The sequence below is a fragment of the Anoplophora glabripennis genome, unplaced genomic scaffold, assembly GCF_000390285.2.
Source record: "Anoplophora glabripennis isolate ALB-LARVAE unplaced genomic scaffold, Agla_2.0 scaffold66, whole genome shotgun sequence".
NCBI classification, from domain to species: domain Eukaryota; kingdom Metazoa; phylum Arthropoda; class Insecta; order Coleoptera; family Cerambycidae; genus Anoplophora; species Anoplophora glabripennis.
In genome coordinates, this window is record NW_019416742.1 from 1 (window position 1) to 15,108 (window position 15,108).

General features: G+C 34.0%; 1 protein-coding gene across 1 annotated transcript in view; it reads left to right on the forward strand.

Moving 5' to 3' along the window:
- Positions 1 to 1,134: 1,134 nt before the first annotated feature.
- Positions 1,135 to 15,108, forward strand: part of LOC108917957 (fatty acid synthase) — a gene marked incomplete at its 5' end in the record, with an annotated part of 32,424 nt that continues 18,450 nt past the window's right edge. Inside the window, 8 exons of the mRNA XM_018724783.2 lie at positions 1,135 to 1,323; positions 1,374 to 1,617; positions 2,389 to 2,452; positions 2,777 to 3,008; positions 4,054 to 4,289; positions 5,310 to 5,667; positions 9,560 to 9,829; positions 12,948 to 13,344. Of these exons, the coding sequence (XP_018580299.2) occupies positions 1,135 to 1,323; positions 1,374 to 1,617; positions 2,389 to 2,452; positions 2,777 to 3,008; positions 4,054 to 4,289; positions 5,310 to 5,667; positions 9,560 to 9,829; positions 12,948 to 13,344 (1,990 nt within the window). The remainder of the gene's footprint in view (positions 1,324 to 1,373; positions 1,618 to 2,388; positions 2,453 to 2,776; positions 3,009 to 4,053; positions 4,290 to 5,309; positions 5,668 to 9,559; positions 9,830 to 12,947; positions 13,345 to 15,108) is intronic.

The window sequence follows — 15,108 nt, forward strand, 5'->3', positions numbered from 1 at the left end:
GATCCGGGAACAGCGTCTCGGGAATGAATCCGCGACGTCTGATCCACCAACAAGAACCGAAGTAAGACGACACGACATCTTCGGGGCGTCGGACTGCAAAAACTTCTCAAGAATTTTATCGGACAATAAGATACTTTCATTTCAAATGTTATTACCAAACCCTCCCAGAAAAATCAGCTTGCTGGATGTCACCAACCATAATGTCGCCAAATCGACATATTTGGGGTGGGGACAAACTCAAAATACCAACATTTTTGTCGGACAAATCTTTTGGGGGGTTTAAAAAAAAATAGGTATATCTTTCATTTAAACTTAAAAAAAAGTGCTGGTCATAACATTCCATGTCTATGCTAGATTGATATGTTTTCCTGAAAATCGCGGGAAAACTTACCACTGTTGAATTTTCCTCATAGTCAAATCTTGGGAGACTCGTCAAACTTAAGCTGCACGCAAAGATACAGCTTGCTGGTAATAATTTTTTTCTTTGTACGTGGGCCCGTGGACTAATAGACCTTATAAACTACTGGACAACCCAACAACCATAGAAAATATAGTACTAACCTATATTTTCTATGCCCAACAACCCAACTGTCATTTTGCGTATATCACAGAGTGTTTATATTCTGTGCCTATATAAACCACATACTTCTATAGTATAGGATAGAAGTATGTGATATAAACGGCAAACGCACAGACGTGTGCGAGACAGCTAGAGCTAGTGCGGGCTTATGCTTCGTTCACAGAACTTCGACTGTAGCGCGCTACATTTAATTCAACCAATCAGCTATACTCGATTCCTTACCCCCTTTTTTCTGTTGAACCGTATTCCCATTTGAAGTTAAAATGGTTTTAACTATATTTATATGCGTGGGGACTACATTGATTATTGATTAGGTTTTCAATTATATTCAGATGAATGGCAGAAAGGACAGCCGACAAATTTCTGATCTACAAAGACTTTATAAAAATAATATAGAGACTAGAAGACAAAAAAATCCATTAAAAATGTGCAGATATATTAATTCTATGAGTAAAACTACACTTATGTTATTTGTTTCCCACAATATTATTATTTTTTTAAAAGTACTTTGTTACTCCAATCCCTTAAAATATTTAAAGTGAAATATTTCGCAGGAAAAACATACAGAATCACTTGTACAGGGGGTACACTATAGTACCACAATTTGGAGGTGTTACGAAATCCCTCGACTATTGCCCGGAGTATAACAAGCCGTTGTATTTGTCTTTCGGCGAATTAAACAACTGGCATGAAGTTGGCAGGGAACTAATGGCAGTAGTAGCCTTCCGGGACATTATCCTAAGGTAAGATTTAAAGAATACATGTAAAATATTTCACAATTGATTAATTTCAGGTTACAAGAGCATTTAACACACAGGGGAATTAGTATCTCGAATGTGCTTCTTAACGATGGACCCCTTGATAGAGATGATATCTCAGTAATAGGCCCAGTAGCTGTTCAGATCGCTATAATACACTTACTCAGTTTACTAGACGTCAAATTCGATGGCAGCTTCGGTTGTTCTTTGGGAGAGCTTGTTTCGGCTTATTGTAATGAGATTTTAACACTGGAGGAAACGATCGATTGCGCTTTTACCGTAAACCAGACACATAATACTTTAGAGACTATCGCAAGAAATAAAGGGCGTCTCAAAAAAAAGGAACGCAGGATTTCACGTGAAGAAAAAAGTTTTTATTAATTAATAAATCGACAAAGATTTTACGTGCTTTTAAAAGGTAGACACTAAATGTGAACGACGATGTCGGACAAATGTCATCCAAATCTATGCCATTAAAATCAGGCCACAAAAAGTTCTATCAGCCTAAAATCCACACCACACTGCCACTCTTAGGGTGTACAGTGGTCGTTCTTGAACGACCTGAGCATTGTCTGCCCCAAATTCGACAGTTTTGCTTGTTCACATAAAATAGAAATTCATCTCATTGTTAAAGATGATTTTCTTAACAAAATCACCGCCCACTTGTTGATTCTCCAACATCCAATCAGCGTATGTCGGGCGCATTAAATTGTTATGTGGTGTTTGAATTTCTAGGTTAGCTGAATCATTAATGGATGCTGATCTTTTGTTAAAATCCGCTGCATTGCGCTTTTTGAAATGTTTAATTGCAGAGACTTTGCACACAGCCCCAGCTACATACTCTCGGTACTTGTAATGAATTTTCACAATCTTCACTCACTCAACATGTGATTCTATTTACTGTAATAAATCACAAGTTGTAATATGTGATCCTGCACAATCCTGCGTTATTTTTGGGACACCCTTTATTTAAGAATCTATATAAGAAAATTCATAATTTTATTACTCGGTGACTAATTGCGTGATTTGTAAACAATACTTCTCTTTAAGGAATATGAAAATTTTATCGGACTGGAAGATGAGTACAACTTAAACGGAGATACAGTCGATACGTGTGAGTAACTTTTTTGTGAGGTATCCGAGTTTCAATAAAATTTTTAGTTTTCTATTTGGGTATTTTGTACATGTCAAAAAAATAAATTATACGAACCCTTTCGGCCAAAAGAAGCAGTAAGTGTCAGTTTTATGGAAATGTTTTTGCCAAACCAGAAATGACATTGAAAAAAATACAAATAGAAAATAAAAAACATACGTCGCTGTGTGCACTTCGCTAGTTATCTTTTGAAAATGAATATATTCTCAAAATTACAATGATCCTACATCCAGAATACTAGAACTTAATGATACGCACATTTGTTACATTAATAACGATTTTCAGGTGAAGCTTCGCTAAAGATCCTATCAAAGGACCATGCTAAATCGAAGAGAGCAAATCATTTCATGAATATTTTAAGGAAAAATCGATATATTGAGGTTGGCACCATCAAACCAAATTCCATAATTTTACAAATAGGTAATGGCACTTTGAATGATAGAGAACATTCTGTAGTTCGTCTTTTTGGAAACGAAAGTAAGGACCACCTTGTGGGATTTTTGACAAGCCTTGGAAGGTACGTGCAAATATTTTGACAGTATGAACTCGATTATCCGAACGTTGAGTGCATTGTTTTGAAATTGGCGACACAGTTTTACAAATAATAATTTATAATTTTTACTATGGTTTTTACTCTTGTAAGAGCATTCATAAATGTTTACAAGCCACATGATAAGTAATTTTGTTTCGAATAGCAATTTTATTTCCTTCATGTTGGTCGTTAAATTTCGGTAAAAAAATTATTGAAATTATTCTGTTTCGCTGGCTGTAATCAGCGTAATTTTTCAGGAGATACTATTCAACCAATCAGCGATCACTATTTAACCCCTGCTTAAATCTAAAAGATTGGTATAGTCTTTCCGAAGTTAGTTGAAAAACGCCTAGCAATAAAATTTAATGAGTTTTATAGGCATCCCTAAAAAAGTTTTCTGCTAAAGGTAAAAATTATAATAATTTGTATATAATGTGTAGAAAATTCCTATTATATGTTCATTTGATCAATAACATATTTCAATTATTTATGTCCTTAAACAATTTTATTGTATTGATGGTAAATTTAGTTTTGTTCCATTTCAAAATGTCTCCAAAATGCCATGTTGCAATAATATTAGTAAACAAAATGTCCCTCTTATTTCTCCCTTGTAATATGAATGATTAATAGAAAGTGCATATAATAAATTAAAATTACCTGAATCATACCAAATTTCGCATTGCTGCACTGCACTGCTAGGCAATTTATCAACCACTTGTCAACAACTGAGATTTATTGCCTACTCGCCTAGTCCGGCTGTGTTATATGCTGTTTGCACGCACGCCCATTCTTCAACTGGGCGTATACATTTCTACCATTTCCACGTTTAGTCCGACCAGACCTGTGTATGGGTATGGCTAAATAAATATGGAAACAAGTTTTTCAAATATTTCAGTGCTGAGTTGCTGCGTCAGCGACCGAACCTGATACATACTGCCAATCTCTTGGTTCTTCAACTGAGATCGGAAAGACTATACTATTGAATCTAACATTCTCTCTGTACATAATATCATAATTTTCAACATTGTAGTTTATACGTAAGCGGTTACAACCCTCAAATCAACCGATTGTACCCCCGAGTAGACTTTCCCGTTAGCAGTGGTACTGCTATGATCTCTCCTTACGTCAGGTGGAAACACAATAGAGAGATATTCGTGCCAAACTTTAGCTTGGACCTGATACGGCAGGCGAAACATGGAATTAAACATTACAGGATTGAAACGAACGACAGTCAGTGGGCATTCGTTGTAAATAATGTGGTAGATGGTAAGCGTGTTTCTAGAAAAATTATGTTTTTTTTTTTCATCTTAAGTTAAACGATAGTTTATTTGAGAACAAAATTGTAATTGATTTTGATGAGGAACGTACTTCAACAGCAAAAATTCAAAGGCGATATTTGAAACTTTATTAGTGGATATTCTTGTAATAAAATAACCAAGCAACTTCAGCTGGGCTTGCAGGTTCCGTGGCCGTTGCACTTGTTGATATGTCTTCTTCAGGGGAACCCCTGAACAGAAGATTAAGTCCTCTGACCGGTGTTTACATTTGTTGTGTACAGGGTGCCTCAAACTTGATAGTATGGGCCTACTTTTAGGATATAAAAAAAATAAAATAAAATTTGGGATACGTGGTGTTAAATAGAATGAGGTAAGCTCCTGTTTCAATCGGTAGTATTATCTTTAGGATTTGACAGAGACGACTAATGACGTCATCAATTAAATTTTTTCCAGAAACATACCCAAATTTCTTTCCTGTTAAAAAGCTCTCTTTTTTCTAATAAACTTTTATTAGAAAAATTAATTCCCGTTTAAAAGTTATAGGCAATATCGCCCTAAAGAGTCTCAAAAGAAATACCACCTAAACATCACATTAGCCGTGGAAGGATCAAGTAGTAGTTGGAAAATAATTGAATATTCGTTGTTTAAAGTGCATAAATATAACAAAATACTTGTCATTACTCTATATGAACGTCAAACGTATAACTTTTGTGCTTACAAAATGTTTTCTCATTCAGAAAAAGTTGATGTTGCTAATTTATGACGAGTCGCAAAAACCTTTGTTGCTGTTATGTCGTATTAAGACTTATGCCTTATGCGTAATCAAGGATCTGACTGTGACTTCAAACTAATCACTGAAATAGCACGAACTAGTGTACAAAATAAATGTAAATAGGTACCGACCAGATAACTTAATCTTCATCAAATAACATCAAAAATTCTAAACCCACTTGACAACCACCTTAGAAATTGTTCAAACAAGCCCCTTTACTTGAACTGTTTATTTCAGGAAAACGTTTGTTCCCCACGACAGGATACCTTTACATGGTATGGGAAACGTTCTCTCTCGTGCACGGGGTACCGCTCAACACTTCTCGCGTCTCGCTGAGGAACTGCCGCTTTCTAAGCACTACAAGAATTCCGAATAAGGACAGTCTGTTTTTTAGGGTCTCTATTCTAATTGGTACTGGCGAATTCGAGGTAATCCACGGCACTTCTGCAGTAGCCACTGGTACAGTTAGTTTCTTATCCGGTAAGGAAACGGAAGTGCGGAATTTGAGATTACCCAGTTCGCTAAAATCCCATGGACTGCCATTGAAGGAGAAAGACGTTTATAAGGAGTTGCGTTTGCGAGGATATAATTATAGGTAAAGGTTTATATAGGGGAGCTCACAATAGCTTTGTTTTTTGGTTCCCATAAAATCTGGTTCCGAACCGTTCTAATCATGCGCAGTCTGAAATATGCGTTTGTGTTTACTTTGAACGGTTCAGAATTTGACAGATGTTTGTTTTGGTTTTATTCGAACTTGATTCGGAACCGTTCTGAATCATCCGAAATATTTCTAGCCCCCTAGCAGGAATTGCTTAGAACTATATTATTTAGCGCATGCGTAGTTATTCCCATTTTCCCAAGCTCCGTTTGTCATTCATAATTTTTTCATTTCCTGTTTTTCATTTTAGAAAGTATCTTTTTATTGGGTTTTATGAGTATATTTTTGTAAAGCGTTCTGGTTTTCAAATAACTCCGGATAGTTCCGAATCATTCAGAATTTTGTCTATTGCGTTTTCTAGTTCTGCGATGATTCTGGATTCAGAAATAAAGAACCAAAACAAAGCTAATAATTCGCCTGCCAAACTTCAACAAACTTCTACTTGGTGAAAATTAACAAACTAGAAGTTAATTCAACTCCTTACCAGTGGCGGCTCGTGAAGGAGGACTCTGGGACTCCGCCCCCCCAGATATTTTCAAACTATAAACTTAAAATAATGTATTTATTTAAATCAATAAGAAATCTAAGCATGCTTCAATATCTCTTGGATGTTAGGTTGGTTGCATAAAGTGCATGTACTCCGTGAACGTAGCTCAGATTAATGCCATCTGCCATCTATGATCGTACCAAAGAGTTATGTTTGACCGCGCGCGCAATCCCCACTCCATCGTCGCGGACCGTGAAATCAGAGTCCATCGTGCAAGCATATTTTTACATATGATTGGACAAATTGGCACGAATGGCACGTGGAGGGGATAGGCGACGATAGGCTCGCGAGCTTTGTTTTGGGACTCCATGAGGCAGTAACCCATATCACTGAACTGTGGTTATACGTGTTTTGTTTTTGCTTTGGCGCTTTTTAAGACATTATATTTTATAAGTTTAAGTTTAAAATGAGGGTTTGTGAAATAAAAAAACTTGTTATTAGTAATTTAAGTTTAGAGGAAAAAGTCGAATTGAAAAATAATGGACGTCCAACGCCAGTGTTGAAGAGCAGAAAGAGTGCAAAAGTGGGCCGGCTTTCGCAAATTTGATAAAAACATTTATGATAAGACCCTGTGGTTGTGACCAAACAAATAGATTTTTTTGTTTTGTATGTTTATTGTTTGGAGGAGGCGAAGAAGACTGGACGAAAACTGGAGTTTCTGACTTGAAACATTTAGAAATTAAAATTAAGAAACATGAAAATTCTCCTAAACACAAAAATAAGTTGGTGAGTTTTTTACTTTTAGGAAGAGTAAATATTGCTTCGTGTTTAAATAGTGCTTATGCAGAACAAATAAATAGTCATAACGAAACAGTTAAGAAAAATCGATTGCTTCTTTCAAAAATTATAAATATCTTAAAACTATATGGTACATGTAACCTTCCTCTTCGTGGACATAATAAAAAAAGTAACTCGGTAAACAACGAGGTATTTTTAGAACTGATAGACTATACTTAGTGCAAAAATTGATCCCGTTTTAGATAAACATCTTAGTGATGCCCATGTTTTTAAAGGAACTTCAAAAACTATACAGAATTAACTATTACAGTAATCTACATAATTACATCCTAACTGGGTTGGTTGATCGATTATCCACTTCAGCCCCCACACGTTGGAATTTTATTTCTCGCATTGTATCTAAGTAGCTACTTTACACACTGACAGTATTCATTTAGGGGTACTTGCAAAACACAATGACCTTCAAATTCCTTAAAATTTTTCGCCAGCGGCGCTAAGCGGGGTGCTCCCGCCCCCCACACCCCCCGTAGCTCTTATGATGTACGTCCTCTTCAAAATGCGCCCCTCCTGTATTCAAACCCACGGGCCGCCACTGCTCCTTACTATTATAGGGTGTTTTACTTTTTATCTTGGTAATTTTCAGAAGCGATGAAAAATAATGTGGCTTTGTTTAATAAAACTATACCCCGGAAATATCGCGTTTTACAATTAGATATAAGACGCCAAATTTGAATTTGGTTTTTTATTTTTTACATTATCGCCGTCTTCTTTCTCTCTAGCCATGACAAAATTTAGACTAACGTTAACGTGCTTGATTTAAACATAATTTCATCGACAAGTGGATTTTATTATAGTGACAGCTGTATATAATATATTTATCCACAATCACCTTATAATCGGACTTTTATCCGCACATATGAACCATCCTAAGTGATACTTTATCCACTAGTGGAACAGAGTAACTTTATTTCACTGGTAGAATAATGAAAAAATAATAAACGTATTTAATGTATTTACTTATTAACATTAACATTTACGTTTATAATAATAGACATTTCTTTTTTTTTGTTTTATCACATTTAACTTCCTTTCCGTTAATAACAACCCTTGTAGCATTGTAGCCATCATTTTCGGAACGCATAACATCTGCCAAAGTTTGTGAAGAATTTGCACAAGTTACGGATGTCTCTTCTTGTAAGAAACAGCTATATTTTCCTTGGATTTTCCTTGCAATATCAAGTTTGTTAGATATAGACTACTCAAATAACTTTCTGCCACAGAGGAGCTCATCCATCCAACATGTCGTTTGATGGTTGTAAAATCAGCATCTTTATTGGCCAATAAAGTACGCCTCATATGCCTCTGGATTTTCTATATTAGGAATGAAGCAACTGTTGAGGGTACCTTCGCCAAGTATTGATTCTTCTTCTATAATTGTATAAGCTGTTAGATTCCAATAAAAGATAAACAGTTCTTCCAAGAATGGTTGAGGTTGATTGATGTTAATTACCGACTTACTGCTTTATATCGTTTACTTGTGTTTTTTCGTCGGAATAAAAAAAACGATAATTTATTTTATTGTAACAACTTTATTATTTTTATTATCTACAAATTCCTGTTTTATCTACATGGAGAATTTAGCTATATTTTATAGTACATCTTCATATTGTTACTTATATCTAATTGAAAGTAGTACAAAAACATAAGAAATAAAATTAATTCTACCATAAGCACCTCGATTTCAAAAGTGAAAATAAATCGAGGAGCCTGTTAGATTCCAAAAACATTTTTATCTACTTCATGTTTCAAATCTCCCGCGTTTAACAAATAGTTCTCGGCGCAACCGCTTGGAGCGCTGTTTATGTTTAATTCTTAGAACTATAAGACACATTGTTTCTGTGATCTGTGTAAGACACCCATTTATAGTGATTTGGTTTTTCTACTTTTATTTATAGCAGTTTATTTAGTTTTTATTGATGTTTATCATTAATTGTATTAAATTAATTCTTACTTATAGAAGAAGAAAGTGCATACCTAACACATTTTTTTTAAACAACAAACAATAAGGGCAATAATTTTATTTTATAATAAAATTGTTGTTTTATACATCCGTTTTTAAACAATATGAACAAACCTGCGAGCTGGGCGATAAAATCGCAAAGGAATACGCTCGGCATACAATCGCGATGTTTTGGCAGCATTTTGACGACACTCCCCGTATATACTAAATAAATTTACTGTTATAAATATGAACCGTTATATACACCAATAGAAATACAGTATAAGACACTATGATAAAATAACTGATTCCTAAATGTTTTTTGGACTTCCAGATCTATTACTATTACTAAAGTTTGAATGTTATATAAAGCTTTTCAAGATGGGTATTCGAATGGCTTCAAATGGCTTTGACCTCATTCTCAAAATTTAAAAAAATGTTCCCTGAAAAGTATTCTTACATTATTGAGTTAAAAGGAAAATCTCAACCTAAACAACACCCTAGATGGTGATGAGAGAAAAATATAATTAAGTATGTTGTTATAGTGAAGAATTTCGGGCGATTGAAGAAACTGACCTCAGTGCCTCCAAAGCTTATATCAAGTGGCATAAAAACTGGACAGCTTTTATGGATAACATGCTCCAACTGAAGACTTTGCAGAGCGACAGTAGATTGTTGCAAGTGCCGATATTTATCTCTGAACTGAATATAGTGGCTGATGTGCATTTTGAGCTGGTCAAAGAAACTTGTAGAGATTCAGATACAACGCTTCCTAGTTTGCCAGTTTACAGCGACAGTACCACAGGAAAAATAAGGTAGAGATAGTTTAGTGAAAAGTAATTTATGCTCTTTTTCTGTCATCAAACAACGTAAGAAATTATTAAATTATGTTAAAATAGCCTTAAAGTTATAATCGATTCCTCACATTATTTAATAATGAGACTACACATTTTCGTCCAAAAATTTTGAAAAACAAATGAAATACGACTAAAAAAGAAATAGCATAAAATCGGTTTCCTTCGAATATCTTCCGAACTATTCGGAACTTTCTAAAATGGAATCCGTGATCAGTATGAAATTCTGTACATTTTTGGTCATTTAACCATTTCTGTATCTCTTAAAATAAGAAAGATACCTGTGTTGGACAATTAAAAAATTGTAACCCTGTATAGAATCCATCATTTAACACTTTTTAAGCCTGTATCCTATTATTTTTAAGACATCGTAATAGTATAAATATCAATTTGTAGATCTTTTCAAGGACTTTTAAAGTAACTGTTTAAATTTCAAAGAACAATTGACACAAAATAACAGTTGTTAAAAATTTATTTTTTCCAAACGAATTTATCGCAAAATTTTGAGAATTTGATATTTAATTTCGATTTATTTGAAAAGGCATAAATTAGCGACATATGAAGAAATAACAAAATCTTAACAAGACATAAATAATGTACTTTAGAAAACAGTTTCAAGAAATACTGGATTCACGTATTTGTTCACTTAACTTTTGAGTTTTTATTCTAATTTTAGTTTTGTTAAGATTTGTTTATTTTATAGTGTATTAAGCAAATGTTTCAAATAAGACTACAAAAAAATTTAAAAAAGCGGCCTCTAGAAAATTTTATTCGAAAATATTGATTCCTTATTTTTCAGATTTATGAGTTTTTTGAAAATTTTCGAAAAAACAATGATAAGTTTTCTAGCCTGAAAGTTGTACATCATTGGGCTCGAAAGAATATAAAGAAAACGATGGCGTGAAAATAATAATAGGTTTTTATTTTAAATTAATGAAACTGATGATGGTTGCTGAAAGGTGAAACGTCACAATAAAAATCGGTTTCCATATTTGAATAGACAAGCAAAAATGGCCTGAAGAAAATGCTTTTGCTCATATAGCCTTTCAAATAAATTCGAAAAATTTTTCGAGAAGTCTAAACTGATGACGTAATACCCATCGCGGAAATTGTACAGGGGCTTAATTTTTGAAAGTGTGTCAAGAGAAAATTACGTCATTTTCTCTTGACACAGATAATGTGATTTTTGAAATTTTCTTGTGGAATATTTTCTTTAGATATCAAGAGAAATAATTCCACAGGGTTTTGTCGGGAGAATTGGCGTTTTCTCCTAATAGTTTGAATCCGAATGTCATCTCATGCTCATGCGCGTCACTTGATTCATTCGCTGTTCGAAGGTGCGTAATCATTTGAAATTTGAAATTTGTAATAGATCCAAATAATTTATTATTAAATCTAAATATAATGAATAATTTGCAAGCTGCAGAAATTGTAAACCATCAGCAATATCTGACCATTGTTCTTGGGCCTTTTTGTGAGTAAAAGTAGAAGAAAACTTTGATTTTAAAAAGTTCTTCGTTGTTTCTATTTCTAAGCATATTAATTTCTTTTTTGTGCTTTCGACGTGAACTAACGTTTCATCATAATTATAATAATATTAAATTTTTTGTGTTTTCAAATATACTTTATTCAAATTGAAGTTATATTAAATTATTACGAATATCATGGTCATGGAGATATCTAGTATCCCTGACGAATATAATGACATTTACAAAACAAACTTCAAAATCAAATCAAGTGACTAAACATCAGGGTAGCCAATAATGACACTGAAATATTGAAGAAAACTCTGCCCGCTGATTGGTCAGTTGCAGATATATCCTCGATATACGGCATAAATTAAATTCTCTAGAGAATGGCATTCCCACATACTTCTATCGGATAGAAGTATGTGGGCATTCCTTCAACGTTCAAAAATAAGTATTTAAGTTTTTAAGAGAAATTTGTCAGGTGAATTTTTTCTCTGGGGAATCTGTTCTCCTGTTTTCAAAAATCAAGCCCCTGAATGAATTGCAAAGAGGTTATAGCACAGCTTAATGATATACAGCTCGAAGAGTCCGTGTCGGCGCCTTTGATGTGGCGGTCGAGAACCAAGCGAGACGGAATCGTGCTAACTCTCTCTGATTAAGCGGAATAGTCCGGGCTGGATTAAAAGAATTTTTATTATTGAAATAAAATATTTAGTTTCTATCTGACAGTACCGTAGTAGGTAATTTTAATAATATGAAATTTGAATGAATATTACGTGGTATGACATTAAAAGTAGAAAATGGGTATTTTAGATACCTACGTAATAGGTTTTGTACTTGGAGTTAATACGGATTATTACGAAGAAAACTTGAAGAGTAATTAAAATTCCTTGTTGTAAGCTCATGTTTACTGACCTAATCCTTAGAGAAGAAAATGGTTAAAAACGCGTTTTTTTTTTCAAACAAAAAATCGTTAATATCTCGAAAACGGTAGATTTTAGAGAAAAGTTGCATAGGAACTCTTTTGTTCAAGATACCCCAAGAAGCCTACAAAAATGTATTTCAAGTGAAAAAATCGAAAATTATGAACTTGTTTAAAAAAAAAATTGTTTAAACAATTTTTTACCACTAGTAACGTTTGACAACATGCGGATATGTTTCAAGGGTCATTTTTTTAGTAAGATTATGAAAAAAATATCGAATGTCTGGCATTTGCAATTGTCCAAATAAGGTATCTTCATTTTCATTATTATATAAAATAAAAATAAATCAACGAAATTATACCCACGCCTATGATTGCAATACTTACTACCCGTTGCCCGTTACTCGCCTGAACGAACGCCAAAGCCGTCTTTTCCGCTGGAAGGCGGGGCATAAACGCTGCGCGACGAAATCGATCGATCGAATCGGTTATAGTTCATTCTATTTTTACTTATTGTGCTAATGGCTTTTAAGTGATTGTTTTGGTGCATGCCGTCTGACATTACATTTTAAGCAAAACCCATTGATACATTTTGCGAGAGTGAATTAATGAAAAGTTTTTCCCATAAGATACATATTTTATTACTGATAAAATTATCTTAAAACGATCCTTTTTTTTTTATCAACAGATGTGGAGGTATAGCCATCACTGGAGTTATAACCAATTCAGTACCAAGGGAAAAACATTTAAATGAACCCGTACTAGAAAGCATACAGTTCCTTCCGAATTCTACGAATCTAGACTTACACAACTCTGTCCGAGTTAACACCCACATAATATTAGAGAACACATTAGTGCAGGAACTTAAAGTCGTGGAACTTATAGACGATTTTTCAGACGACGATGCAGAACTTTTATCGCCAATAATAAAGTTAGTTTTACAGGATGAACCCTTAGTGCAACCGTTGATTAAAATCCTGAGTACGAAAAACCTCGACATAGAAGTTGAGGTGACAAACAATAAATTAGGAAAGGAGAGCAATTGCCAGCTTGTGATTGCTTCGAAAGTTGTTACCAGACCGGAGGTCAGTATGCGAACGTACAACGAATGTTACATACTTCACGGATGTAGTCTAGATCCCAAATGGAGTCGATTTAACTAAACTTGCTTATAAGAAAAATGTCGCAAAAAAGTTACAGGGTGTTAAAGTTTCATTCTTTATTTCTTGTTTTCTCCTTAACTGAGAACCCAGTTTGCTGTTGCTTTGTTTCTTTTCATGAAGTATGCAGTGATTATGTTCCTATTAGGTTAAATCATACAGGGCGTTCGTTTTACTACAACCCTTTGCGAATATTCTTCTGTAACTTTTTTGTATGTTTAAATTTTTACATGCAACTTTCAGATATAGGAAGAGAATTTTATTTCACACAAAAAATGCGTACCTATCGAAAATCGAAGTTATGCTCGGTTATGAGGATATTGCAGAAAATATTTATTAACACATACCTCACATTTTTTGGAAATAACTACGTATCCATAACAAATTCACAATTTCGATAAGTCACTGTCAAATTTATGTTTTACAAAAGTTTGTTTCTGAAAATGCCTCGTCACAATGAGTTTACAAATTATAGAAACTAAGCAACAGCAAATTCTGCTAAAATCGCTTAACTGGGTACTAAGTTAAGGAGAAAACAAGAAATAAAAAAGAAACAAACACCCTGTAACTTTTTTGCGACTTTTTCCGTTTAAACAAGTTCGGTTAAATCGGGTGTCGACAGTTTTTTAATATACAATGATGCATATGTTTTTGTTTTCACCAAAAACCGAAATTATCCACATTTAGTAAATTTTCTGAATATGTCAACAACTGTTATGTCTAGAATAAGTTAAGTAACTGCAACAGTTTCTACAGTGTAGGAAAGATATAACCTTCAAAGTATGTGTCATATCTAAATGTCATTGCTCCACTCAGCCTACATAATCCGGGCGAATTAGACCAAAAACATGCCTTTGTTTCAAAAATGGGGCCTAACTCGAATTTTGTGGACTTAAAATGAAATAAGAAATACACAGAATAAAAGCCCAATTTTGTGTATCTGTAGAGGTCGAGCGACATATTGTTTATAACAAAATAAATAAAAAAATAATTGCTCTTTTTTCAGATTTTCGCTTATATCTCCGAAAATAAGCCTCTAATCGACATGAGGTATACTTGTCGATTTTGCTCCTGAGGAAATTTTCTACATGAATAGGGTTTTGCAAAAGCTTGCAATTTTTTTTATATTTGCAAAATTAGCGGCGAAGAAAAAAATGGGCAAGATTTTCAGCATTAAATAAAAATAATGAAATTGACTGAAATTGGACGAAACTGCAGGAAAATATAACTGTTGGGGTACTCAACAAATACTCGCAATCCGGACCCCCAATTTCAAAATGGCGGCCGTTTACAAAATTATAAAGTCGAAACACGAGCGCGTATATCTTCTGCCCAAATCAAGATATCGAAATTCAGCAAAAAATAATCGAAAGGTAATTATAACGAGCGTTCAAATAAAAATGTGGTCGAAGTTGGCTCTGACACATTGGACGTAGGGAGTAGCTTATAGCGACCAACTTAACCTCATTTCTCAACGAGCTGTATAGCAGCTGTCAGTTTCAATAACGTTAATGACTATATAACTTTATTTTAAAGAATAATCGTGATAACAATAACAAACAATTAAAGGAGCTGCGGAAAGTGTCCCCCTCCTTGTTATAACAATAAATTAAAGCAGCTGCTGAAAGTGTCCCCCTCCTTGTTCCAAGCACTTTTCACACCTGTTCCTCAAAGAATTAAAGACATTTT